At 58.5% G+C, this 26986-nt stretch overlaps 1 protein-coding gene across 1 annotated transcript; it reads right to left on the minus strand.

Moving 5' to 3' along the window:
* Nucleotides 1-29: 29 nt before the first annotated feature.
* On the minus strand, nucleotides 30-25340 carry SYMPK (symplekin scaffold protein). The gene is made up of 21 exons (XM_053933133.1): nucleotides 25094-25340; nucleotides 23869-24039; nucleotides 23035-23274; nucleotides 21968-22122; nucleotides 20734-20884; nucleotides 18453-18663; nucleotides 17198-17348; nucleotides 15878-16113; nucleotides 14969-15050; nucleotides 13183-13296; nucleotides 11132-11279; nucleotides 9714-9874; nucleotides 6708-6816; nucleotides 6501-6601; nucleotides 6323-6413; nucleotides 6142-6243; nucleotides 3888-4075; nucleotides 2052-2228; nucleotides 1221-1298; nucleotides 395-622; nucleotides 30-257 (listed from the first exon to the last, which is right to left on the minus strand). The coding sequence occupies exons 1-21, from the start codon at nucleotides 25338-25340 to the stop codon at nucleotides 105-107; spliced, it is 3294 nt and encodes a 1097-aa protein (XP_053789108.1). The 3' UTR covers nucleotides 30-104.
* Between the last annotated feature and the right edge of the window lie 1646 nt (nucleotides 25341-26986).

Here is a 26986-nt window from a genome sequence, read left to right on the forward strand (position 1 = left end):
CACCGCCCCCAAGAAGCAGCCAGGCCCCCAAAGCTCCTCCCAGGCCTTTATTGAGCCCCGCCCACGCCCTGGGGGGGGGTCTCGGGGGGCTCCCCCCGCCCCCCTCAGCCCTCGGAGGGGACCTCGGGGACCCCCGGGGGTCCCTCGGGGCTCTGGGTGCCGGGGGGGGGCGGCTCCGACGAGGGGGGGCTGCCGGGGGGAGGGGCCTCGCCGGGGGGGGGCGGGGCCTGGGGGGGCTCCGTGCCCGCGGGGGGGTCCTGGGGGGCAAAAAAACAAAACAAAAAAAAAAAAAAACCAAAAAAAAAAAAAAAAAAGGGGGGGGGGGGAGAGGGGTTAGAAATGCCCCTCCCCCACCCCGAAACGGGGTACGCACAGGGGCGGGGGAGGGGCTCACCCTGGGGGGGTCGAGGGCGGCGTCGGGGGGGGACGCGTCCCCTCCCCCCCCCGAGCTCTCCTCATCCTCGGGGACGCTGATGAAGATCGAGGGGGGCTCCAGGTCCGACCCCCCCAGCTCCGGGGGGGCTTCTTGGGGGGGGGACCCCGAGCCGGGACCCCCCCCCGGGGCCGGGGGACCCCCCCTGGCCTTGGGGTCGTCGTCGCTCGGGCGCTTCGGGGGCTTCTCCTGGGGACGGGGGGGACACGGGGGGCACCCCAAAGTGTCCCCTGTCACCGGGGGGGGCACCTGGCACCTCTGCACACCTGGGCAGGTGTGCCCGTGTCCCTCTGTGCCCACCTGGGCAGGTGTGCCCGTGTCCCTCTGTGCCCACCTGGGCAGGTGTGCCTGTGTCCCTCTGTGCCCACCTGTGCAGGTGTCCCCTGTCCCTCTGTGCCCACCTGGGCAGGTGTCCCCTGTCCCTCTGTGCCCACCTGTGCAGGTGTCCCCATATCCCTCTGTGCCCACCTGTGCAGGTGTCCCCTGTCCCTCTGTGCCCACCTGTGCAGGTGTCCCCTGTCCCTCTGTGCCCACCTGGGCAGGTGTCCCCTGTCCCTCTGTGCCCACCTGGGCAGGTGTCCCCATATCCCTCTGTGCCCACCTGGGCAGGTGTGCCCGTGTCCCTCTGTGCCCACCTGTGCAGGTGTGCCCGTGTCCCTCTGTGCCCACCTGTGCAGGTGTCCCTTTGTCCCTGTCCCCACGTCTCCAGGTGTCCCCACCTCTCCAGGTGTCCCCACCTCTCCAGGTGTCCCCATGTCCCTGTCCCCACCTCTCCAGGTGTCCCCACCTCTCCAGGTGTCCCCTCGGGCTCGTGGCGCGTGGTGGCCTCCAGGATGGCCATGGTTGACAGGGGGATGTGCGCTTGCTGTCACCGGGGGGGACACACGGGGGACAGGGTGTGACATCCCTGGGAGTGTCACCTGTCCCCAGAGTGTCACCTGTCCCCAGAGTGTGTCACCTGTCCCAGGGGTGTGACATCCCGGGAGTGTCACCTGTCTCTGGAGTGTCACCTGTCCCCAGGGTGTGTCACCTGTCCCAGGGGGTGTCACCTGTCCCAGGGGGTACGACATCCCTGGCAGTGTCACCTGTCCCCGGAGTGTCACCTGTCCCAGGGGTGTGACATCCCTGGCAGTGTCACCTGTCCCCGAGGGGCTGTCCCCCATCCCCAGGGGCTGTCCCCCATGCCCACACGTGTCACCTGTCCCCCAGGGGCTGTCCCCTGTCCCCAGGGGGATGTCACCTGTCCCTGAGGGGCTGTCCCCCATCCCCAGGGGCTGTCCCCCATGCCCAGGGGATGTCACCTGTCCCCAGGGGTGTCACCTGGTGGGGGGTGAGGGTGCGCACGTGGCTCAGCAGTGGGCATTTGTCACCCCCATCCCCAGGTGATGTCACCTGACCCCAGGGGGATGTCACCTGTCCCCAGGTGCTGTCACCCGTCCCCAGGTGATGTCACCTGTCCCCAGGGGTGTCACCTGGTGGGGGGTGAGGGCGCGCACGTGGCTCAGCAGGGGCTCGCGCAGCTCCGGGCACCTGTCACCCCCATGCCCAGGGGCTGTCCCCCATGCCCAGGGGCTGTCACCTGTCCCCAGGTGATGTCACCTGTCCCCAGGGGTGTCACCTGGTGGGGGGTGAGGGCGCGCACGTGGCTCAGCAGGGGCTCGCGCAGCTCCGGGCACTTGTCGAAGACGGCGGCGAGCTGGGGGGGGGGCAGCTGCAGAACCACCTGGAAGGACTGGGGCTTGGTGCGCTGGCAGCACTTGATGAACCCCTCCCACACCTTGGGGTACTTCCACACCTGCAGGGACACACCTGGGGGTCACCTGGGGTCAGCAGGGTCAGTGGGGACACCTGGGACACCCCCGGGGCTTGGTGCGCTGGCAGCACTTGATGAACCCCTCCCACACCTTGGGGTACTTCCACACCTGCGGGGACACACCTGGGGGTCACCTCGGACACACCTGGGGTCAGCAGGGTCACCTGGGGGTCACCTGGGGGTCACCTGGGGTCAGCAGGGATGAACCCTTCCTACACCTTGGGGTACTGAGACACGTGGGAGACACACCTGGGGGTCACTTGAGGGTCAGTGGGGACACCTGGGACACACCTGGGACACCCCCGGGGCTTGGTGCGCTGGCAGCGCTTGATGAAACCCTCCCACACCTTGGGGTACTGACACACCTGGGGGCACACCCTGGCATCACCTGGGGGGTCACCTGAGTCACCTGGGACACCCCTGGCTGAGTGGCATCACCTGGGAGTCACCTGGGGTCAGCAGGGTCACCTGGGGGTCACCTGGGTCACACCTGGGGTCAGCACCTGATGAACCCCTCCTACACCTTGGGGTACTGACACACCTGGGGGTCACCAGGGACACACCTGGGACACACCTGGAGTCCCCAGGGACAGACCCTTCCTACACCTTGGGGTACTGACACACCTGGGGGCGATTTCTGCAGGAATTCTGGGGTGATTTCTGGGGGATTTTTGGGGCAATTTCAGGGGATTTTGGGGCTCCAAACCTGTTCCACGATGAGCCTGGACAGGACGTTCATGACGGAACTTGGATCACCGCGCGCATCGGGGATTTTGGGGGGATTTCAGAGAATTTTTGCAGGATTTTTGCAGGAATTTTGGGGTGATTTCAGGAGGATTTTTGCAGGAATTTTGGGGTACTTTCAGTAGAATTTTTTGGGATTTTGGGGCCCCAGACCTGTTTCATGATGAGCCTGGACAGGACGTTCATGACGAGGGTACATGGTCAGGGCCCGGATCACCGTGTGCATCGGGGATTTTGGGGGCAGTTTTGGGCTGAATTTTGGGTGAATTTCAGGGGGATTTTTGCAGGAATTTCAGGGGGAATTTTGGGGTAATTTCAGGGGATTTTGGGGCTCCAAGCCTGTTTCATGATGAGCCTGGACAGGACGTTCATGACGAGGGTACATGGTCAGGCCTGGATCACCGTGTGCATCGGGGATTTTGGGGGCAGTTTTGGGGTGAATTTTGGGGTAATTTCAGGAGGATTTTTGGGGTAATTTCAGGGGATTTTGGGGTAATTTCAGGGGGATTTCAGGAGCAGTTTAGGGGTGAATTTTGGGGTAAGTTCAGGGGATTTCAGGGCCCCAGACCTGTTTCATGATGAGCCTGGACAGGACATTCATGACGAAGCCGCCCAGACAGGGGTACCTGGTCAGGGCCTGGATCACCGTGCACATCGGGGATTTCGGGCCAGTTTTGGGGTGAATTTTGGGTGAATTTCAGGGGGATTTTGGGGTAAGTTCAGGGGATTTCGGGGCCCCAGACCTGTTTCATGATGAGCCTGGACAGGACATTCATGATGAAGCCGCCCAGGCAGGGGTACATGGTCAGGGCCTGGATCACCGTGCACATCGGGGATTTCAGGGGCAGTTTAGGGGTGAATTTTGGGTGAATTTCAGGGGATTTCGGGGCCCCAGACCTGTTTCATGATGAGCCTGGACAGGATGTTCATGACGAAGCCGCCCAGGCGGGGGTACATGGTCAGGGCCTGGATGACCGTGCGCATCAGCAGCATGGGCAGCGGGCTCTGCTCCATCAGCTGCTGCATCACCACCGCCAGCACCTCCGAGGTGTACACGTTCCGCTCGGCAAAGCACAGGTTGGTGGCTGCGGGGACAGCGGCGACCGTGGCAGCCACTGGGAGCCACTGGGAGCCACTGGGAGCCACTGGGAGGGACTGGGAGGCACTGGGAGCGGAGTGGGAGGGACTGGGAGGGGAGTGGGAGCCACTGGGAGGCACTGGGAGCAGAGTGGGAGGGCCTGGGGGGCACTGGGAGGGTGGGTAAGGTGAAGCACAGGTTGGTGGCTGCGGGGACAGCGGCGACCGTGGCCTCCACTGGGAGGCACTGGGAGCCACTGGGAGGGAGTGGGAGGCACTGGGAGCGGAGTGGGAGGGACTGGGAGGGGAGTGGGAGCCACTGGGAGCCACTGGGAGGCACTGGGAGCAGAGTGGGAGGGCCTGGGGGGCACTGGGAGGGTGGGTAAGGTGAAACACAGGTTGGTGGCTGCGGGGACAGCGGCGACCGTGGCCTCCACTGGGAGGCACTGGGAGGGACTGGGAGGGACTGGGAGAGGAGTGGGAGGAACTGGGAGAGACTGGGGGGCACTGGGAGGGGAGTGGGAGAGACTGGGAGGGACTGGGGGGCACTGGGAGGGTGTGTAAGGTGAAGCACAGGTTGGTGGCTGCGGGGACAGAGGTGACAGTGGCAGCCACTGGGAGCCACTGGGAGGCACTGGGAGCGGAGTGGGAGAGACTGGGAGGGACTGGGGGGCACTGGGAGCGGAGTGGGAGGGACTGGGAGAGAGTGGGGGGCACTGGGAGGGTGGGTAAGGTGAAGCACAGGTTGGTGGCTGCGGGGACAGCGGCGACCGTGGCAGCCACTGGGAGCCACTGGGAGGGACTGGGAGGGACTGGGAGAGGAGTGGGAGGGACTGGGAGAGAGTGGGCAGCACTGGGAGCGGAGTGGGAGGGACTGGGAGGGACTGGGAGCGGAGTGGGAGGAACTGGGAGAGACTGGGGGGCACTGGGAGGGGAGTGGGAGAGACTGGGAGGGACTGGGGGGCACTGGGAGGGGAGTGGGAGGGACTGGGAGGGACTGGGGGGCACTGGGAGGGTGGGTAAGGTGAAGCACAGGTTGGTGGCTGCGGGGACAGTGGCGACAGTGGCAGCCACTGGGAGCCACTGGGAGGGACCAGAAGTGGAGTGGGGGGTACTGGGAGGGACTGGGAGTGGAGTAGGAGGGACTGGGGGGCATTAGAAGGGCACTGGGAGGGAACTGGGAGGGACTGGGGTCCATGGACAGGGGTCCCATGTCCCCCCCCAACCTGTGTCCTGTGTCTCCCCCGTGTCCCTGTCACCCCCTGCATATCCCTGTCACCCCCTGGGTGTCCCTGTCACCCCCTGGCTGTCCCCGTGTCCCCTCTGTCCCCGTGTCCCTGTCACCCCCTGGGTGTCCCTGTCACCGCCTGGCTGTCCCCGTGTCCCCTCTGTCCCCTGTCCCCACCTTTGATGATGGATTTCATGTCACACTTGGAGGAGTCGATGTTGTGCAGGGGTCTCATGTCCCTCTGTCCCTTTGGGTGTCCCCATGTCCCTGTCACCCCCTGGGTGTCCCCTGTCACCCCCTGGCTGTCCCCTGTCCCCACCTTTGATGATGGATTTCATGTCTCGCTTGGAGGAGTCGATGTTGTGCAGGGGTCCCATGTCCCTGTCACCCCCTGGATGTCCCTGTGTCCCCTCTGTCCCTGTCACCCCCTGGATGTCCCTGTCACCCCCTGTGTGTCCCCTGTCCCCTCTGTCCCCATGTCCCTGTCACCCCCTGGGTGTCCCTGTCACCCCCTGGGTGTCCCCTGTCCCCTCTGTCCCCACCTTTGATGATGGATTTCATGTCACACTTGGAGGAGTCGATGTTGTGCAGGGGTCTCATGTCCCTGTCACCCCCTTGGTGTCCCTGTCACCCCCTGGGTGTCCCCCTGTCCCCTCTGTCCCCTGTCCCCACCTTTGATGATGGATTTCATGTCACACTTGGAGGAGTCGATGTTGTGCAGGGGTCCCGTGTCCCTGTCACCCCCTGACTGTCCCCGTGTCCCCTCTGTCCCCGTGTCCCTGTCACCCCTGGGTGTCCCTGTCACCCCCTGGGTGTCCCCATGTCCCCTCTGTCCCCTGTCCCCACCTTTGATGATGGATTTCATGTCACACTTGGAGGAGTCGATGTTGTGCAGGGCGATCAGGAGCTCCCCGGGGTTCAGGGGGGACACGGCCGAGGCGCCGTCACCTGCGGGGACACCGGGGTGACGGGGACAGGGGCCGGGGGCCGTGCCACGCCCCAGGCTGTCCCCAGCGCTGTCCCCTACCGTGCTGCGTCCCCAGCAGGCGGTTGAAGACCTCCTTGACCACGATGGGGTTGAGTTTGATGAGTTTGGGCAGCGCCTGAATCACCTCTTTCTGCACCAAGAACCGGCCCCGCTCAGCCCCGGGTGGCACCGGGTGACACCGGGTGACACCAGGGGAGGGGACAAAGGCCACCCCCACCTTCTCCAGCCCGTTGAGGACGGGGATGAGGAACCTGACGTCCGGCAGCCGCTTGTGGTAGAGGTCCCTGACCCGCTTGACCAGCTCGGGCGAGGGTGGCACTGCAGGGGAGGGGACACCGCTGTCACCGCTGTCACCACTGTCCCCGGTGTCCCCGCGGTGTCCCCGCGGTGTCCCCGCGGTGTCCCCGCGGTGTCCCCAGCCCACCTTTGTCCGTCAGGCTGTGCAGGCAGCGCGTCACCAAGGTCTCGGCGCCCTTGGGGCAGTTCTCCACCAGCAGCAGCAGCTCCGGGGAGTTCATCCCCATCCCGCGGATCTGGAAAAAAAAAACCACAAAAAAAAAATATCCCAAATTTTCATCGGGGCTTTCACCGAAATCGCCGTTTTTAAACCCAAACGAGGCCTCGCTGCGGGCTCGGGTTGAGGTCACCCACAGGGAGTGAAGTGCAAAGGTTTTAAAATTATTTGTAGGTTTTTGGCGATTAAATTACTTAATATTAATTAATTTCATTTAAATTGAATGATATTTATTATATTTACATTTATCCTTATTTATATTTATAAATTAATTTCATTTAAATGGAATAATATTTATTATATTTATATTTATTCTAGTTATGTTTATTATATTAATTAATATTACTTAAATTTAATTCAAGTTGAATTATATTTATTCTACTTCTATTTATATTTATTTCTATTTGTAGAAAATATATATTTATATTTTATATTTATATTTATATATTTATATTTATATCTATCTATTCTATTTATATCTATTTCATTCATACTTATTATATTTTAACTTACTATATTCTAATTTAATTCTATTTATTATGAATATCCCATTGATTTATGATTCATTCATTAATTAATATTTAATTAAGTACCAATTACTTAATATTTAATTGCTGTCCCCAGTGTCCCCTGAGCAGCCACTCGATGACCCCGTGATGGTGACGCTCAACTGCCCCAATTAACCGACCCCACTAATTGATAATGGGGACAGGAAAGGTGATTTCCCACGGTGTCCATGGATGTCCCCAAACGTCCCCAAGTGTCCCCAGATGTCCCCAAGTGTCCCCAGATGTCCCCAGATGTCCCCAGATGTCCCCTCACTGGCTGCCATGATGGTGACGCCCAAGTGCCCCAATTAACCGACCCCACTAATTGATAACAGGGACAGGAAAGGTGATTTCCCACGGTGTCCATGGATGTCCCCAATGTCCCCAATGTCCCCAGTGTCCCCTCACCGGCTGCTCGATGACCTCCACATCACCTCCATGATATTGCCCCAATTAACCAACCCCACTAATTGATAAAGGGGGCAGGAAAGGTGATTTCCCACGGTGTCACCAATGTCCCCACGGTGTCCATGGATGTCCCCAAGTGTCGATGGATGTCCCCAGATGTCCCCAATGTCCCCAGTGTCCCCTCACCGGCTGCCATGATGGTGACGCCCAAGTGCCCCAATTAACCGACCCCACTAATTGATAATGGGGGCAGGAAAGGTGATTTCCCACGGTGTCCATGGATGTCCCCAATGTCCCCAATGTCCCCAGTGTCCCCTCACCGGCTGCTCGATGACCTCCACGTCACCTCCATGATGGTGCCCCAATTAACCGACCCCACTAATTGATAATGGGGACAGGAAAGGTGATTTCCCACGGTGTCACCAATGTCCCCACAGTGTCCATGGATGTCCCCAAGTGTCCCCAATGTCCCCAGATGTCCCCAATGTCCCCAGTATCCCCTCACCGGCTGCTCGATGACCTCCACGTCACCTCCATGATGGTGACGCTCAACTGCCCCAATTAACCGACCCCACTAATTGATAACGGGGACAGGAAAGGTGATTTCCCACGGTGTCCATGGATGTCCATGGATGTCCCCAGTGTCCCCAAGTGTCCCCAGTGTCCCCTCACCGGCTGCCATGATGGTGACGCCCAAGTGCCCCAATTAACCAACCCCACTAATTGATAACAGGGACAGGAAAGGTGATTTCCCACGGTGTCCACGGATGTCCCCAAACGTCCCCAAGTGTCCCCAGTGTCCCCTCACCGGCTGCTCGATGACCTCCACATCACCTCCATGATGGTGCCCCAATTAACCGACCCCACTAATTGATAATGGGGACAGGAAAGGTGATTTCCCACGGTGTCACCAATGTCCCCACAGTGTCCATGGATGTCCCCAAGTGTCCCCAATGTCCCCAGATGTCCCCAATGTCCCCAGTATCCCCTCACCGGCTGCTCGATGACCTCCACGTCACCTCCATGATGGCGACGCTCAACTGCCCCAATTAACCGACCCCACTAATTGATAATGGGGACAGGAAAGGTGATTTCCCACGGTGTCCATGGATGTCCATGGATGTCCCCAGTGTCCCCAAGTGTCCCCAGATGTCCCCTCACCGGCTGCCATGATGGTGACGCCCAAGTGCCCCAATTAACCAACCCCACTAATTGATAAAGGGGGCAGGAAAGGTGATTTCCCACGGTGTCACCAATGTCCTCACGGTGTCCATGGATGTCCCCAAGTGTCGATGGATGTCCCCAGTGTCCCCAAGTGTCCCCAGTGTCCCCTCACCGGCTGCCATGATGGTGACGCCCAAGTGCCCCAATTAACCGACCCCACTAATTGATAATGGGGGCAGGAAAGGTGATTTCCCACGGTGTCCACGGATGTCCCCAAACGTCCCCAAGTGTCCCCAAGTGTCCCCTCACCGGCTGCTCGATGACCTCCACGTCACCTCCATGATGGTGCCCCAATTAACCGACCCCACTAATTGATAATGGGGACAGGAAAGGTGATTTCCCACGGTGTCACCAATGTCCCCACAGTGTCCATGGATGTCCCCAAGTGTCCCCAATGTCCCCAGATGTCCCCAATGTCCCCAGTATCCCCTCACCGGCTGCTCGATGACCTCCACGTCACCTCCATGATGGCGACGCTCAACTGCCCCAATTAACCGACCCCACTAATTGATAATGGGGGCAGGAAAGGTGATTTCCCACGGTGTCCATGGATGTCCATGGATGTCCCCAGTGTCCCCAAGTGTCCCCAGATGTCCCCTCACCGGCTGCCATGATGGTGACGCCCAAGTGCCCCAATTAACCGACCCCACTAATTGATAAAGGGGGCAGGAAAGGTGATTTCCCACGGTGTCCATGGATGTCCCCAATGTCCCCAATGTCCCCAGTGTCCCCTCACCGGCTGCTCGATGACGCGCAGCACCGTGCGCTTGATGTCGGCGATGGCCTCGGTGTAGACGGAGGCGAGCTCGTGGATCAGTTTGTGGTTGTGGGGCAGCAGGGCCAGGTACAGGTACAGGCACTGCTTGATGGTCTCCTCGGTCCAGGGCGCCGCCACCTCTGGGGACAAAAAGGGACACCGAAATGGGGTGATATGGACAGAAAATGGGGAGATAATGGGCAAAAACGGGGTTAAAATGGGCAAAAATGGGGTTAAAATGAGAAAAAATGGGGTTAAAAAGAGAAAAAATGGGCCAGGTACAGGTACAGGTACAGGCACTGCTTGATGGTCTCCTCGGTCCAGGGCGCCGCCACCTCTGGGGACACAGAGGGACATCAACAAAGGGTGGCAGTGACCAAAAATGGGGAGATAATGGGCAAAAATGGGGTTAAAACGAGAAAAAATGGGGTTAAAACGAGAAAAAATGGGGTTAAAACGAGAAAAAATGGGGTTAAAATGGGCAAAAACGGGGTTAAAATGAGCAAAAATGGGCCAGGAACAGGTACAGGTACTTGACGTTTTCCTATAAAATATCTGGGATTTCCACAGAATATTTGGGATTTCCCATAAAATGTTTACGATTTCCCGTGGAATATTTACCATTTCCCATAAAACTTTTGGGGTTTCCCATGGAATATTTGCCATTTCCCGTGGAATATCTGGGATTTCCCATGGAATATCTGGGATTCCCGTGGAATATCTGGGATTTCCCATGGAATATCTGGGATTTCCCATGGAATATCTGGGATTCCCATGGAATATCTCACATTTCCCATGGAATATCTGATATTTCCCATGGAATACCTGGGATTCCCATGGAATATCTCACATTTCCCATGGAATATCTGATATTTCCCATGGAATATCTGGGATTCCCATGGAATATCTCACATTTCCCATGGCATATCTGGGATTTCCATGGCATATCTGGGATTCCCATGGAATATCTGGGATTCCCATGGAATATCTGGGATTTCCCATGGAATATCTGGGATTCCTGTGGGATATCTGGGATTTCCCATGGAACATTTGCCATTTCCCATGGGATATCTGGGATTCCCGTGGGATATCTGGGATTTCCCATGGCATATCTGGGATTTCCATGGAATATCTGGGATTCCCATGGAATATCTGGGATTTCCCATGGGATATCTGACATTTCCCATGGAACATTTGCCATTTCCCGTGGGATATCTGGGATTCCCATGGAATATCTGGGATTCCCATGGGATATCTGGGATTTCCATGGAATATCTGGGATTCCCATGGGATATCTGGGATTTCCCGTGGGATATCTGGGATTCCCGTGGGATATCTAGGATTCCCGTGGGATATCTGGGATTTCCCGGGCCTGTCCGGCGCTCCCGGGGCCTCACCTGTGTCCTTGTCGGCCCCGAAGAGCACGGAGGGGGGGTTGGGGTGCACCAGGAGCTGCAGGTAATTGAGGGCGAACTTCTCCACGTACTCGCGCAGCTGCTCCTTCTCGTACATGCGCTTGATGAACTGCAGCGCCTGCTGCCGCACCTGCGCACACCTGTGTCACCTGGGGCACCTGGGACACCTGTGTTACCTGTGCCACCTGTGTCACCTGTGTTACCTGTGTAACTGCAGCGCCTGCTGCCGCACCTGCGCACACCTGTGTTACCTGTGCCACCTGTGTTACCTGTGCCACCTGTGCCACCTGTGTTACCTGTGCCACCTGTGTAACTGCAGCGCCTGCTGCCGCACCTGCGCACACCTGTGTCACCTGGGGCACCTGGGACACCTGTGTAACTGCAGCGCCTGCTGCCGCACCTGTGCACACCTGTGTTACCTGTGTTACCTGTGTCACCTGTGTCACCTGTGTTACCTGTGTAACTGCAGCGCCTGCTGCCGCACCTGCGCACACCTGGGGTCACCTGGGGCACCTGGGACACCTGTGTTACCTGTGTCACCTGTGTTACCTGTGCCACCTGTGTTACCTGTGTCACCTGGGACACCTGTGTCACCTGTGTTACCTGTGCCACCTGTGTTACCTGTGCCACCTGTGTCACCTGTGTTACCTGTGCCACCTGTGTTACCTGTGCCACCTGTGTCACCTGTGTTACCTGTGCCACCTGTGTCACCTGTACCACCTGTGTAACTGCAGCGCCTGCTGCCGCACCTGCGCACACCTGGGGTCACCTGGGGCACCTGGGACACCTGTGTTACCTGTGTCACCTGTGTTACCTGTGCCACCTGTGTTACCTGTGTTACCTGTGTTACCTGTGCCACCTGTGTCACCTGTACCACCTGTGTAACTGCAGCGCCTGCTGCCGCACCTGCGCACACCTGGGTCACCTGTGTTACCTGTGTCACCTGTGCCACCTGTGTTACCTGTGTAACTGCAGCGCCTGCTGCCGCACCTGTGCACACCTGGGGTCACCTGGGGCACCTGGGACACCTGTGTTACCTGTGCCACCTGTGTTACCTGTGCCACCTGTGTTACCTGTGTAACTGCAGCGCCTGCTGCCGCACCTGCGCACACCTGGGGCGCCTGTGTCACCTGTGCCACCTGTGTCACCTGTGTTACCTGTGCCACCTGTGTTATCTGTGTCACCTGTGCCACCTGTGTAACTGCAGTGCCTGCTGCCTCACCTGCGCACACCTGGGGTACCTTGTTACCTGTGCCACCTGTGTCACCTGGGGCACCTCTGTCACCTGTGTCACCTGTACCACCTGTGTAACTGCAGCGCCTGCTGCCGCACCTGCACACACCTGGGGGTCACCTGGGGGTCACCTGTGTTACTTGTGCCACCTGTGTCACCTGGCTGGCACCTGTGTAACCTGGGGCACCTGTGTCACCACTATCACCTGTGTAACCTGCGTGTCACCTGTGCCACCTGTGTGTGTCACCTGGGTCACCCAAACCATCCAAAATCCCCTTGGCACCCCTAAAAATCCCTCGGGATCCCCAAACCTCCCCAAAATCCCCCCAAACCTCCCCAGGACCCCCCAAACGTCCCCAAATCCCCCTGAAATGTTCCCAAACCCCCCAAATCTCCTCAGGACCCCCCAAATGTCCCCAAATCCCCCTGAAATGTTCCCAAAATCCCCCCAAATCTCCCCAAATCCCCCCCAAACCTCCTCAGGACCCCCCAAATCTCCCCAAATCCCCCCCAAAACCTCCTCAGGACCCCCCAAATCTCCCCAGATCCCCCCCAAATCTCCTCAGGACCCCCCAAACATCCCCAAATCCCCCCCAAACCTCCTCAGGACCCCCCAAATCTCCCCAGATCCCCCCCAAATCTCCTCAGGACCCCCCAAACATCCCCAAATCCCCCTGAAATGTTCCCAAATCCCCCCCAAATCTCCTCAGGACCCCCCAAACCTCCCCAAAACCCCCCCAAACCTCCTCAGGACCCCCCAGACGTCCCCAGACCCCCGCGCCGTGCCCGGCTGTCCCCACCTTGTCCTTCTCGTGGGAGCTGAGGTCCAGCAGCACGTGCAGGTACTGGAACTGCCGCGACGGCCGCTTGAAGATCAGGTCCCGCAAGGTGGACATGCCCAGGTAGGTGCGGCTCTGCGGGGACACCGGTGGCACCTCGGCGTGTCACCTCCCCCGTGTCACCTCCAGGTGTCCCCTCGTGTCACCTCTCCAGGTGTCACCTCCACGGGTCCCCTCGTGTCACCTCCAGGTGTCATCTCCCCCGTGTCACCTCCAGGTGTCCCCGCGTGTCACCTCCAGGTGTCCCCTCGTGTCACCTCCAGGTGTCACCTCCCTTGTGTCACCTCCGTGTGTCACCTCCAGCTCCCCACCTGGTGTCACCTCCACGTGTCTCCTCATGTCACCTCCAGGTGTCACCTCCCTGGTGTCACCTCCCCTGTGTCACCTCCAGGTGTCATCTCCCCCGTGTCACCTCCAGGTGTCCCCTCGTGTCACCTCCAGGTGTCCCCTCGTGTCACCTCCCCCGTGTCACCTCCATGGGTCCCCTCGTGTCACCTCCAGGTGTCACCTCCAGGTGTCCCCTCGTGTCACCTCCAGGTGTCACCTCCCTTGTGTCACCTCCGTGTGTCACCTCCAGCTCCCCACCTGGTGTCACCTCCACGTGTCTCCTCATGTCACCTCCAGGTGTCATCTCCAGATGTCACCTCCCCTGTGTCACCTCCAGGTGTCATCTCCCCCGTGTCACCTCCACGTGTCCCCTTGTGTCACCTCCAGGTGTCATCTCCAGGTGTCACCTCCCCCATGTCACCTCCACATGTCCCCTCATGTCACCTCTGTGTGTCACCTCCAGCTCCCCACCTGGTGTCACCTCCGTGTGTCACCTCCATGTGTCCCCTCGTGTCACCTCCAGGTGTCACCTCCACATGTCCCCTTGTGTCACCTCCAGGTGTCATCTCCCCCGTGTCACCTCTGTGTGTCACCTCCATGTATCTCCTCGTGTCACCTCGGCGTGTCACCTCCCCCATGTCACCTCCACGTGTCCCCTCGTGTCACCTCCAGGTGTCTCCTTGTGTCACCTCCCCCATGTCACCTCCACGTGTCCCCTCGTGTCACCTTGGCGTGTCACCTCCCTTGTGTCACCTCCATGCGTCTCTTTGTGTCACGTCCATGTGTCACCTCCACGTGTCTCCTTGTGTCACCTCCCCCGTGTCACCTCCATGTGTCACCTCCACCTCCCTACCTGGTGTCACCTCCAGGTGTCACCTCCACATGTCCCCTTGTGTTTCCTCCGCGTGTCACCTCCCCCATGTCACCTCCACGTGTCTCCTCCTGTCACCTGTGTGTCACCATTCCATGTATCTCCCCATGTCACCTCTGTGTGTCACCTCCCTGTGTCACCTCCACATGTCCCCTCCTGTCACCTCTGTGTGTCACCTCTGTGTGTCACCTCCACGCGTCTCCTCGTGTCACCTCCAGGTGTCATCTCCAGGTGTCCTCCACATGTCTCCTCGTGTCACCTCCCCCACGTCACCTCCACGTGTCACCTCCCTGTGCCATCTCCAGGTGTCACCTCCCCATGTCACCTGCCCTGTGTCACCTCCATCTCCCCACCTGGCGTCACCTCCATGTGCCATCTCCAGGTGCCACCTCCCCATGTCACCTCCAGATGTCACCTCCATGTCACTTCCACGTGTCTCCTCCATGTGTCACCTCCAGGTGTCACCTCCCCACCCAGTACTCCCTGGCTGTGTCCCCACCTCGATGTCCCCCCCCCGGTGTCCCCCTGGTGTCCCCGTGGTGTCCCCACCTCGTCCTCGCAGTACTTGCGGATGACCTCCAGGGCGCTCTCGGTGATCAGCGGCGCCTCCAGCACCACCTTGGTGAAGATCCTGGGGACAGGGACAGGGACAGCGCCGGTGGCACCGGGCTGGGGACGCGCCGGGGGTGGCCCTGCGGCTGGCCTGGCCTTGGTGGCTCTGCTCTGTCCCCTGAGGTGCTGCGGTGGCGCTGGTGGCACCAGCTCGGCCCTAACGGCTCCGCGCCGTCCCTGGGGACACCGACCCTGGTGGCACTGTCCTACACCTGGTGGCACTGACCCAGACCTGGTGGCACTGTCCTACACCTGGTGGCACTGTCCTACACCTGGTGGAACTGACCTACACCTGGTGGCCCTGACCTACACCTGGTGGCCCTGACCCAGACCTGGAGCTACTGTCCCAATCCTGGTGGCACTGGCCCAGTCCCAGTGGCACCAACCCAATCTGGTGTCCCCATCCCAATGGCACCAACCCACCCCTGGTGACATCAACCCATCTCTGGTGACACCAACCCAACCCTGGTGACACCAACCCAACCTTGGTGCCACCAACCCAATCTGGTGTCCCCACCCCTGGTGACACCAACCCAACCTTGGTGCCACCAACCCAATCTGGTGTCCCCAACCCTGGTGACACTAACCCAACCCTGGTGTCTCCAGCCCAATCCGGTGTCCCCATCCCAATTCCACCAACTCAGCCTTGGTGGCACCAACCCAACCCTGGTGTCCCCAGCCCAATCCGGTGTCCCCATCCCAATTCCACCAACTCAGCCTTGGTGGCACCAACCCAACCCTGGTGTCCCCAACCCAATCCGGTGTCCCCAACCCCAGTGTCCCCAACCCAACCCTGGTGTCCCCAGCCCAAGCCCCGTGTCCCCACCGGATCTCGGTGTCCCCTACCCGTCCTTCTGGTCGGGTTTCTCCTGCAGCCCGGCCAGCAGCCCGATCAGGCACTCGTCGTAGCGCTCGAGGCCACCGGGGCCACCGCGGGCCAGGTGGGCGTTGTACTCCTGGAAGAGCCACGCGAAGGCCAGGTCCAGGCGGCCCCGGACGTCGTCCAGGATGAAGGACAGCACCTCGCCCTTGAGGGGCACCTCGAACTGCGTCACCAGCGAGGCCAGGATCTTCACTCGGGCCTGCGGGGGCACTCAGGGGTCACTCAGGGGTCACTCAGGGGTCACTCCATGGTCATTCAATGGCTACTCAAGGGTTACTCAGGGATTAGTCAAGGGTCACTCAAGGGTCACTGAAACAGCAAGGCCAGGATCTTCACTTGGGCCTGTGGGGGCACTCAGGGGTCACTCAGTGGTCACTCAGTGGTCATTCAATGGCTACTCAAGGGTTACTCAGGGATTAGTCAAGGGTCACTCAAGGGTCACTGGAACAGCGAGGCCAGGATCTTCACTTGGGCCTGTGAGGGCACTCAGGGGTCACTCAGGGGTCACTCAGTGGTCATTCAATGGCTACTCAAGGGTTACTCAGGGATTAGTCAAGGGTCACTCAAGGGTCACTGGAACAGCAAGGCCAGGATCTTCACTTGGGCCTGTGGGGGCACTCAGGGGTCACTCAGTGGTCATTCCATGGTCATTTCATAGTCATTGAAGGGTCACTCCAGGTTTACTCAAGGGCTACTCAAGGGTCACTCAAGGGCTACTCAAGGGTTCCCTGGGGGTGTTTCCAGGGGAATTCTGGGGGTATCCCAGGATAATCCCAAGTTCCCCCAGGGTTATCCCAGGTGTGCCCAGGTGTATCCCAGGTGTGCCCAGTTGTATCCCAGGTGTGCCCAGCTGGATCCCAGCTGTGCCCAGGTGTATCCCAGGTGCCCCCAGGGTTCTCCCAGGTGTGCCCAGGTGTCCCCAGCTTTATCCCAGGTTCCCCCAGGTTTATCCCAGGTGTACCCAGGTGTCCCCAGGGCTATCCCAGGTGTCCCCAGGTGTATCCCAGGTGTCCCCAGGGCTATCCCAGGTGCCCCCAGGGTTATCCCAGGTGTGACCAGGTGTATCTCAGGTGTGCCCAGCTGGATCCCAGCTGTGCCCAGGTGTGCCCAGGGTTATCCCAGGTTCCCCCAGAGTTATCCCAGGTGTGCCCAGGTGTCCCCAGGGCTATCCCAGGTCTCCCCAGGTGTATCCCAGGTGCCTCCAGGGTTATCCCAGGTGCCCCCAGGGCTATCCCAGGTGCCCCCAGGGTTATCCCAGGTGTGCCCAGGTGTGTGGCGCGCACCTGGGCGGCCCCGCTGGCCGCCACGGCCCTCTCGGAGCGCAGGATGCGGCGCACGGCGCCGAGCTTCAGCTTCTCCACCTGCACCTCGCTGAGCGGCTTCAGCACGTCGCTGAGGCGGAACACCTTCTTACGGCCCCCGGCGCCCGCCAGCCTGCGGGGACAGCGGGGACAGCGGGGACAGAGGGTCAGCGGGGACAGCGGGGACAGCGGGGACAGCGGGGGGACAGCGGGGACAGCGGGGACAGAGGGTCAGCGGGGACAGCGGGGACAGCGGGGACAGCGGGGACAGCGGGGGGACAGCGGGGACAGCGGGGACAGCGGGTCAGCAGGGACAGCGGGGACAGCGGGGGACAGCGGGGACAGCGGGGACAGAGGGACAGCGGGGACAGCGGGGACAGCGGGGACAGCGGGGGGACAGCGGGGACAGCGGGGACAGCGGGGACAGCGGGACAGAGGGACAGCGGGGACAGCGGGGACAGAGGGACAGCGGGGACAGAGGGGACAGCGGGGACAGAGGGACAGCGGGGACAGAGGGACAGAGGGGACAGCGGGGACAGAGGGACAGCGGGGACAGCGGGGGGACAGCGGGGTCACCGGGGGACAGTGGGGGACAGCGGGGACAGCGGGGACAGAGGGACAGCGGGGACAGAGGGACAGCGGGGACAGCGGGGACAGAGGGACAGCGGGGACAGCGGGGGGACAGCGGGGTCACCGGGGGACAGTGGGGGACAGCGGGGACAGCGGGGACAGCAGGGACAGCGGGTCAGCGAGGACAGTGGCGACAGCGGGGTCACCGGGGACAGCGGGGACAGCAGGGGGACAGCGGGGGACAGTGGGGGACAGCGGGGACAGCAGGGACAGCGGGGTCACCAGGGACAGCGGGGACAGCGGGGTCACCAGGGACAGTGGGGACAGCGGGGTCACCAGGGACAGCGGGGACAGCGGGGACAGCGGGGGACAGAGGGTCAGCGGGGACAGCAGGGACAGCGGGGTCACCATGGCGACAGTGGGGACAGCGGGGGGACACCGGGGTCACCACGGGGACAGCGGGTCAGCGGGGACAGTGGGGTCATTGGGGGACATCGGGGTCACCAGGGGAACATCGGAGTCATTGGGGTCATCCAGGGGGGACATGGGGTCAATCATGGTCATTAGGGGGGACATTGGGGTCATCCAAGGGGACATCGGGGGGGACACTGGGGTCACCCGGGGGAACACACGCCACGCCACGCCACGCCACGCCCCGGGCACTGACCGCGGCTGCGTGGCCGGCATGATGGGCTCGGGCCGGCGCTTGGCCTGGGGGGTCTCGTCCGGCAGCCCCGCGGCCGAGCCGTGGGCGCCCAGCACGGCGATGGCCTGGCCCTGGCCCAGCGCCGACAGGCGCCGCTTGATGACCACCGCGTCCGGCTTGGCCACCTTCTCCTCCTTGGGCTCCTCGCGCAGCAGCTTGGTCTGCTCCACGCCTGGCACGGTCAGATTGGGGTGGGAACGGTCACATTGGGGTGGGAACGGTCAAATTGAGGTGGGAACGGTCACATTGGGGTGGGAACGGTCACATTGGGGTGGGAACGGTCACATTGGGGTGGGAACGGTCAAATTGAGGTAGGAACGGTCAAATTGAGGTAGGAACGGTCAGATTGGGGTGGGAACGGTCAAACTGGGGTGGGAACGGTCAAACTGGGGTGGGGACGGTCAAATTGGGGTGGGGATGGTCAAATTGGGGTGGGGATGGTCAAATTGGGGTGGGGATGGTCAGATTGGGGTGGGAACGGTTAAATTGGGGTGGGAATAGTTAAATTGGGGTGGGAACGGTCAAATTGGGGTCAAATTGGGGTGGGGATGGTCAAATTGGGGTGGGGATGGTCAAATTGGGGTGGGAACGGTCAAACTGGGGTGGGGATGGTCAAATTGGGGTGGGAATGGTCAAATTGGGGTCAAATTGGGGTGGGGATGGTCAAATTGGGGTGGGGATGGTCAAATTGGGGTGGGAACGGTCAAACTGGGGTGGGGATGGTCAAATTGGGGTGGGAATGGTCAAATTGGGGTGGGAACGGTCAAACTGGGGTGGGGACGGTCAAATTGGGGTGGGGATGGTCAAATTGGGGTGGGGATGGTCAGATTGGGGTGGGAACGGTTAAATTGAGGTGGGAACGGTTAAATTGGGGTGGGAACGGTCAAATTGAGGTGGGAACGGTCAAATTGAGGTAGGAAAGGTTAAATTGGGGTGGGAACGGTTAAATTGAGGTGGGAACGGTCAAATTGAGGTAGGAAAGGTTAAATTGGGGTGGGAACGGTTTAAATTGGGGTGGGAATGGTCAAATTGGGGTGGGAATGGTCAAATTGGGGTGGGAACGGTCAAATTGAGGTAGGAATGGTTAAATTGGGGTGGGAATGGTTAAATTGGGGTGGGAACGGTCAAATTGAGGTGGGAACGGTCAAATTGAGGTAGGAAAGGTTAAATTGGGGTGGGAACGGTTAAATTGAGGTGGGAACGGTCAAATTGAGGTAGGAAAGGTTAAATTGGGGTGGGAACGGTTAAATTGGGGTGGGAATGGTCAAATTGGGGTGGGAATGGTCAAATTGGGGTGGGAACGGTCAAATTGAGGTAGGAAAGGTTAAATTGGGGTGGGAACGGTTAAATTGGGGTGGGAATGGTTAAATTGGGGTGGGAATGGTTAAATTGGGGTGGGAACGGTCAAATTGAGGTGGGAACGGTTAAATTGGGGTGGGAATGGTTAAATTGGGGTCGAACGGTTAAATTGGGGTGGGAACGGTCAAATTGAGGTAGGAAAGGTTAAATTGGGGTGGGAATAGTTAAATTGGGGTGGGAACGGTCAAATTGGGGTCAAATTGGGGTGGGGATGGTCAAATTGGGGTGGGAACGGTCAAACTGGGGTGGGAACGGTCAAACTGGGGTGGGGATGGTCAAATTGGGGTGGGAACGGTCAAACTGGGGTGGGGACGGTCAAACTGGGGTGGGGATGGTCAAATTGGGGTGGGAACGGTCAAATTGGGGTGGGGATGGTCAAACTGGGGTGGGGATGGTCAAATTGGGGTGGGGATGGTCAGATTGGGGTGGGAATGGTTAAATTGGGGTGGGAATGGTCAAATTGGGGTGGGAACGGTTAAATTGGGGTGGGGACAGTCAAATTGGGGCAGGAATGGGGTGGGAATGGTCAAAATGGGGTGGGAAAGGTGTGGGGGTCCAGGGATTGCGGGTGGCCACCGCGACAATGGTTTGGCCACTCATGAACTCATGAGGAGCAGGTGAAACCCAACGAGACTTGTCCAACCTGGGTGAATTCCACCCAAATCTCCCCAAACCCACATTCCAACCTTGGGTTCCTCCCAAAAACCTCCCAAATCCTCGTTCCACCAGGATTTTCGCCCCTCCTCGGAGCCAAAACCCCCAAACTGCCCCATCAGGTGAACCCCAAAACCCAACCAACCTCACCCAACCTCCGCGAATCCCACCCCAATCCCGATTTCTCCCAGATCCACCCCGATCTCCGGGGACGGGGGTGTCCCCTGACCTGGCCCCAGCCCGGCCGCGGTCATCTGGGTGGCCATCAGTCGGGCCAGGTGCTTGATCTGCGCCTCGGTGCCGGCCGACTCCACGGGCGTGTAGGTGGCCTGGAAGGACGCGGGCATGGCCTCGGGCAGGTACACCATGCTGATCAGCACCTGCGGGGACACGCGGCCCCAAAAACACCTCAGGGACCCCGGAACCGCCTCGGAGACCCCAAAAAACACCTCAGCGACCCCAAAAACACCTCAGGGACCCCAGAACCGCCTCGGAGACCCCAAAATCACCTCAGCGACCCCAAAATCACCTCAGGGACCCCCAAAATCACCTCAGGGACCCTGGAACCGCCCCAAAACCACCTCAGGGACCCCAGAACCGCCTCGGAGACCCCAAAAACACCTCAGGGGCCCCCAAAATCACCTCAGGGACCCCGGAACCGCCTCAGAGACCCCAAAAACACCTCAGGGACCCCAGAACCGCCTTGGAGACCCCAAAAACACCTCAGCGACCCCAAAAACACCTCAGCGACACCCAAAATCAGCTCAGGGACCCCAAAACCATCTTAGGGACCCCAAAACCCCTTCAGGGACCCCGAAATCACCTCAGGGACCCCAGAACCGCCTCAGAGACCCCAAAAACAGCTCAGCAACCCCCAAAATCACCTCAGGGACTCCAAAAACACCTCAGCGACCCTCAAAACCACCTCAGAGACCCCAGAACCGCCTTGGAGACCCCAAAAACACCTCATCGACCCCCAAAATCAGCTCAGGGACCCCAGAACCACCTCAGGGATCCCAAAACCATCTCAGGGACCCCAAAATCACCTCAGGAACCCTGAAATCACCTCAGGACCCCGGAACCGCCTCAGAGACCCCAAAAACAGCTCAGCGACCCCCAAAATCACCTCAGGGACCCCAAAATCACCTCAGGAACCCCAAAACCCCTTCAGGGACCCCGAAATCACCTCAGGGACCCCAGAACCACCTCAGGGAACCCAGAACTGCCTCAGGGACCCCAAAACCACCTTGAAGACCCCAGGAGCGTCCTCAAGACCACCTCAGGGTCCCCCAGAGTGTCCCCAACACCCCTCAGAGCCACCCCAGAAGTGTCCCCAGGGCCGATGTCCCCTCCCTGACCAGGCTGGGGACATTCCTGGGGGTCAGCAGTGACTCCAGGACAGGTGACACCCCCTCAGAGCCACCCCCCAAAAGTGTCCCCAAGGCCGATGTCCCCTCCCTGACCAGGTTGGCCACGTTCTCGGGGGTCAGCAGCGGCTGCAGGAACTCGGCCGTGATGTCGGTGTCCGAGGGGACGGTGACCGCTCCGGCCGCTTTGGCCACGGCCACCGCCGGCGCCTCCAGGTCCTTGTCCTCGTCGTCCTCGCCCAGGGGTGGCTCTGAGGGGACACGGGAGGGTCCTTGAGTGTCCCCAAGGGGCCACCAGCAGGAGCTGGGGTCACTGGAGGGTCACTGGTGGTGCCCTCCTGGAGGAGCTGAGGGACATTTGATGTCACCTCCCCTCCCTCGGGAGGGACTGGGAGGTCCTTGGGGGCACCTGAGGGGGTTTTACTGTCACCAACTGTCCCCAAAAAGGACGGGGGCGACGCTGGGTGGCACTGGGAGGACACGGTGGGGGTTTAATGCCACCACCTGTCCCCAGTGTCTCCATGAGGCCACCAGGACGCCCTGATGGCCACCGCAGGGGAGGTGACAATGATGCCACCACGGCTTGAGGGTGGTGTCGGGTTCATCCCGGGGCCACTTCCACAACCCCCTGATGGCCACCATGGCCACCACCCACCCTGAGCCTTGATGGCCACCATGGCCACCACCCACCCACCCTGAGCCTTGATGGCCACCATGGCCACCACCCACCCTGAGCCTTGATGGCCACCATGGCCACCACCACCCACCCTGAGCCCTGATGGCCACCATGGCCACCACCCACCCTGAGCCCTGATGGCCACCACCACAGGGGAGGTGACAGCAGTGTCACCATGGGTTCTCACCGATCTTCATCTTCTTGAGGGCGGCGTCGGGCTCGTCATGGGGCCATTTCTGATGGCCACCAGCACCCACCCTGAGCCTTGGTGGCCACCATGGCCACCACCCATCCTGAACGCTGATGGCCACCACCACAGGGGAGGTGACAGCAGCGTCACCACGGGTTCTCACCGATCTTCATCTTCTTGAGGGCGGCGTCGGGCTCGTCATGGGGCCATTTCTGATGGCCACCACGGCCACCACCACCCACCCTGAACCCATGCCACCACAGGGGAGGTGACAGCAGCGTCACCACGGGTCCTCACCGATCTTCATCTTCTTGAGGGCGGCGTCGGGCTCGTCGCGGGGCCGCTTGCGGGCGTCGCGGGGGCTGGGCATGCTGCGGGCGATCTCGGCCTGCGGCGTGCCCAGGTCCACCAGCAGCGTGGTGATCTGCGGCTGGAAGTCGCCCGAGGACGGGTGCCGCAGGACGCTCAGCAGGTGCAGCTTCAGGTTCTTCCGCACGCTGCTCACCTGGGACTTGGCCAGCGTGGGCGGCAGGTTGGCTACCGGGGGGGACACAGGGTTAGGGACACTTGGGACTTGGCCAGTGTCAGGGGCAGGTTGGCTACAAGGTGGGGGACACGGGGTTAGGGACACCTGGGGACAGCTGGGACTTGGCCAGCGTGGGTGGCTACAAGGAGGGGCACAGGGTTAGGGACACTCGGGGACAGCTGGAACACGGCCAGCGTCAGGGGCAGGTTGGCTACCAAGGGGGACACGTGGTTAGGGACACCTGGGGACACCTGGGAACTCCAGGGGACGTTACCATGGAGGGTCTCGTAGGCCTGGATGACCTCGGCCATGAACATGGGGTGACCAAGGGACACCAGGGGACACCAGGGGACACCAAGGGGACACCTGAGGACCCCAGGGGACGTTACCATGGAGGGTCTCGTAGGCCTGGATGACCTCGGCCATGAACATGGGGTGACCAAGGGACACCAGGGGACACCAAGGGACACCAGGGGACACCAAGGGGACACCAAGGGACACCAGGAGACACCAGGGGACACCAGGGGACACCAAGGGGACACCAAGGGACACCAGGAGACACCAGGGGACACCAGGGGACACCAGGGGACACCAGAGGACGTTACCATGGAGGGTCTCGTAGGCCTGGATGACCTCGGCCATGAACATGGGCCGCTGGCGGGCGATGGTGGCCAGCGAGCCGAGCGCGGCCGTCAGGTTGATGCTGGAGATGGCCGGGTGCACCATGAACTTGAGCAGCTGCTCCAGCGCCGCCTTGCCCTCCTCCCACAGCGCGTCTGGGCACAGCGGGGACACGTCGAGGGTCACCGGCGCCACCGACCCGTGGGGAGCTCACCAGGGCCACACTCGGGGGGGGTCAGTGGGGTCCCCAACTCAAGGGGTCACCGGGGGTCTCGGCTCAAAGGGTCAGTGGGGTCACCCCACCCCAAACCCCCCTCACTCACTGGACTTTACGACGGGGTGATTCTATTCCCAATCCCATTCCTGACCCCAATCCCATTCCCATTCCCAACCCCACTCCCCACTCACTGTACTTGATGACGGGGTGGTCCCAACCCCATTCCCAACCCCAATCCCATTCCCAATCCCCACTCACTGTACTTAATGATGGGGTGGTCCCATTCCCAACCCCAATCCCAACCCCAACCCCAATCCCATCCCCACTCCCCACTCACTGTACTTGATGATGGGGTGGTCCCAATCCCAATCCCATTCCCAACCCCATTCCCACTCCCCACTCACTGTACTTGATGACGGGGTGGTCCCAATCCCAACCCCATTCCCAACCCCATTCCCATTCCCATTCCCCACTCCCTGTACTTGATGACGGGGTGCTCCCAACCCCAATCCCAATCCCATTCCCAACCCTATTCCCACTCCCCACTCACTGTACTTGATGACGGGCTGACCCCAATCCCATTCCCAACCCCTATCCCAACCCCAACCCCACTCCCCACTCACTGTACTTCATGATGGGGTGGTCCCAACCCCAATGCCAATCCCATTCCCGACCCCAACCCCAATCCCATTCCCAACCCCATTCCTGACCCCAACCCCATTCCCACTCCCCACTCACTGTACTTGATGACGGGGTGGTCCCAACCCCAATCCCAATCCCATTCCCGACCCCATTCCCAACCCCATTCCCGACCCCATTCCCACTCCCCACTCACTGTACTTGATGACGGGGTGGTCCCATTCCCAATCCCATTCCCGACCCCATTCCCAACCCCAATCCCATTCCCAATCCCCACTCACTGTACTTGATGACGGGGAGGTCCCAATCCCAATCCCATTCCCAACCCCATTCCCATTCCCATCCCCACTCACTGTACTTGATGACGGGGTGGTCCCGCGGGATGCGCTCCAGGCTGACGTCGTTCTCGTGCCGCTTGGGGACGTCGGAGTCGGCCGTGCGGGGGGACAGCGTGACGATGAGCCCCTCCACGAACTTGATGGCGTGCGTGCGGATGCCGTCGTTGTCCGAGTCCAGCAGCAGGATGATGTCGCTGGCCATGGAGGACATCATCTCCCAGCACGCCTCCTGCAGCTCGCTGATCACCTTGGACTTCACCATCCACTGGGCATCCCGGGGGAAACGGGAAAAAAAAACGGGAATGGGGGAAAACAAACAAAAAAAAAAAGTTATTTCTAGTGGGTAATTACGGTAATCGCGTTGAACGTGGACGAGATAGGGAGTTTTTACAGGTAATTACGGTAACAGCATCAGCTATTAAAGGTTTTTTTTATGTGTAATTATGGCAGTTGTACTGGATATCAAGCTTTTTTATGGGTAATTATGGTAATTGATATTGAATAATATCTTACAGATAATTATGGTAGTTGTATTGGATATCAAATCTTTTTTTATGGGTAATTACGGTAATTGATATTGAATAATATCTTACAGATAATTATGGTAGTTGTATTGGATATCAAATCTTTTTTTGTGGGTAATTACGGTAATTGATATTGAATAATATCTTACAGATAATTATGGTAGTTGTATTGGATACTAAAGCTTTTTTTGTGGGTAATTATGGTAATTGATATTGAATGATATCTTACAGATAATTATGGTAGTTGTATTGGATACTAAAGCTTTTTTTGTGGGTAATTATGGTAATTGATATTGAATAATATCTTACAGATAATTACGGTAGTTGTATTGAATATCAAAGCTTTTTTTATGGGTAATTATGGTAATTGATATTGAATAATATTTTACAGATAATTATGGTAGTTGTATTGAATATCAAAGCTTTCTTTATGGGTAACTATGGTAATTGATATTGAATAATATCTTACAAATAATTACGGTAGTTGTATTGAATATCAAAGCTTTTTTTATGGGTAATTATGGTAATTGGTGTTGAACATTAAGACCATTTTTATAGGTAATTACGGTAATTGGTATTGAATATTAAGACCACTTTTACAGGTAATTATGGTAGTTGCATTGGCTATTAAAGCCTTTTTTATGGGCAATTATGGTAATCAATATTGAATATTAAGACCACTTGTACATATAATTATGGTAGGTGTATTGCCCATTAAAGCTTTTTTTATGGGTAATTATGGTAATTGGTATTGAATATTACAACCATTTTAATGTGTAATTACGGTACTTGTATTGGCTATTAAAACTTTTCTCATGGATAATTACGGTAATCACCACAGAATATTAAGTCCATTTTTATGTGTAATTACGGTAACTGTATCAGTAATTATTAAAGCTTTCTTTAATGTGCAATTACGGTAATTGGTATCAAATATTAAGGCAAATTTTATGCGTAATTATGGTAATTGATATTGAATATTAAGGCCATTTTTATTTGTAATTACAGTAATTAGCACCAAATACTAAGGGCACTTTAATGTGTAATTACGGTAATTGTACTGGATGTTAAAGCCGTTTTTAATGTGCAATTACGGTAATTAGCACCTAATATTAAACACGTTTTTATGCATAATTAATGTAATCAGTATCAAATATTAAAGCCATTTTTTTGTGCAATTACGGTAAATATAAGAAATATCAGAACAATATTAATGGTATTTTTATGTGTAATTACAGTAATTACATTAAATATTAAAAATACTCTTACATGCAACTACAGTAATTGGCATGAAGTATTAAAGCCATTTTTATGTGTAGTTACGGTAACTATTAAATATTCATATACCACTTTTAATACATTAAATAAAACTTAATATAATCAC

The sequence above is a fragment of the Vidua chalybeata genome, assembly GCF_026979565.1.
Source record: "Vidua chalybeata isolate OUT-0048 chromosome 35 unlocalized genomic scaffold, bVidCha1 merged haplotype SUPER_35_unloc_1, whole genome shotgun sequence".
NCBI classification, from domain to species: domain Eukaryota; kingdom Metazoa; phylum Chordata; class Aves; order Passeriformes; family Viduidae; genus Vidua; species Vidua chalybeata.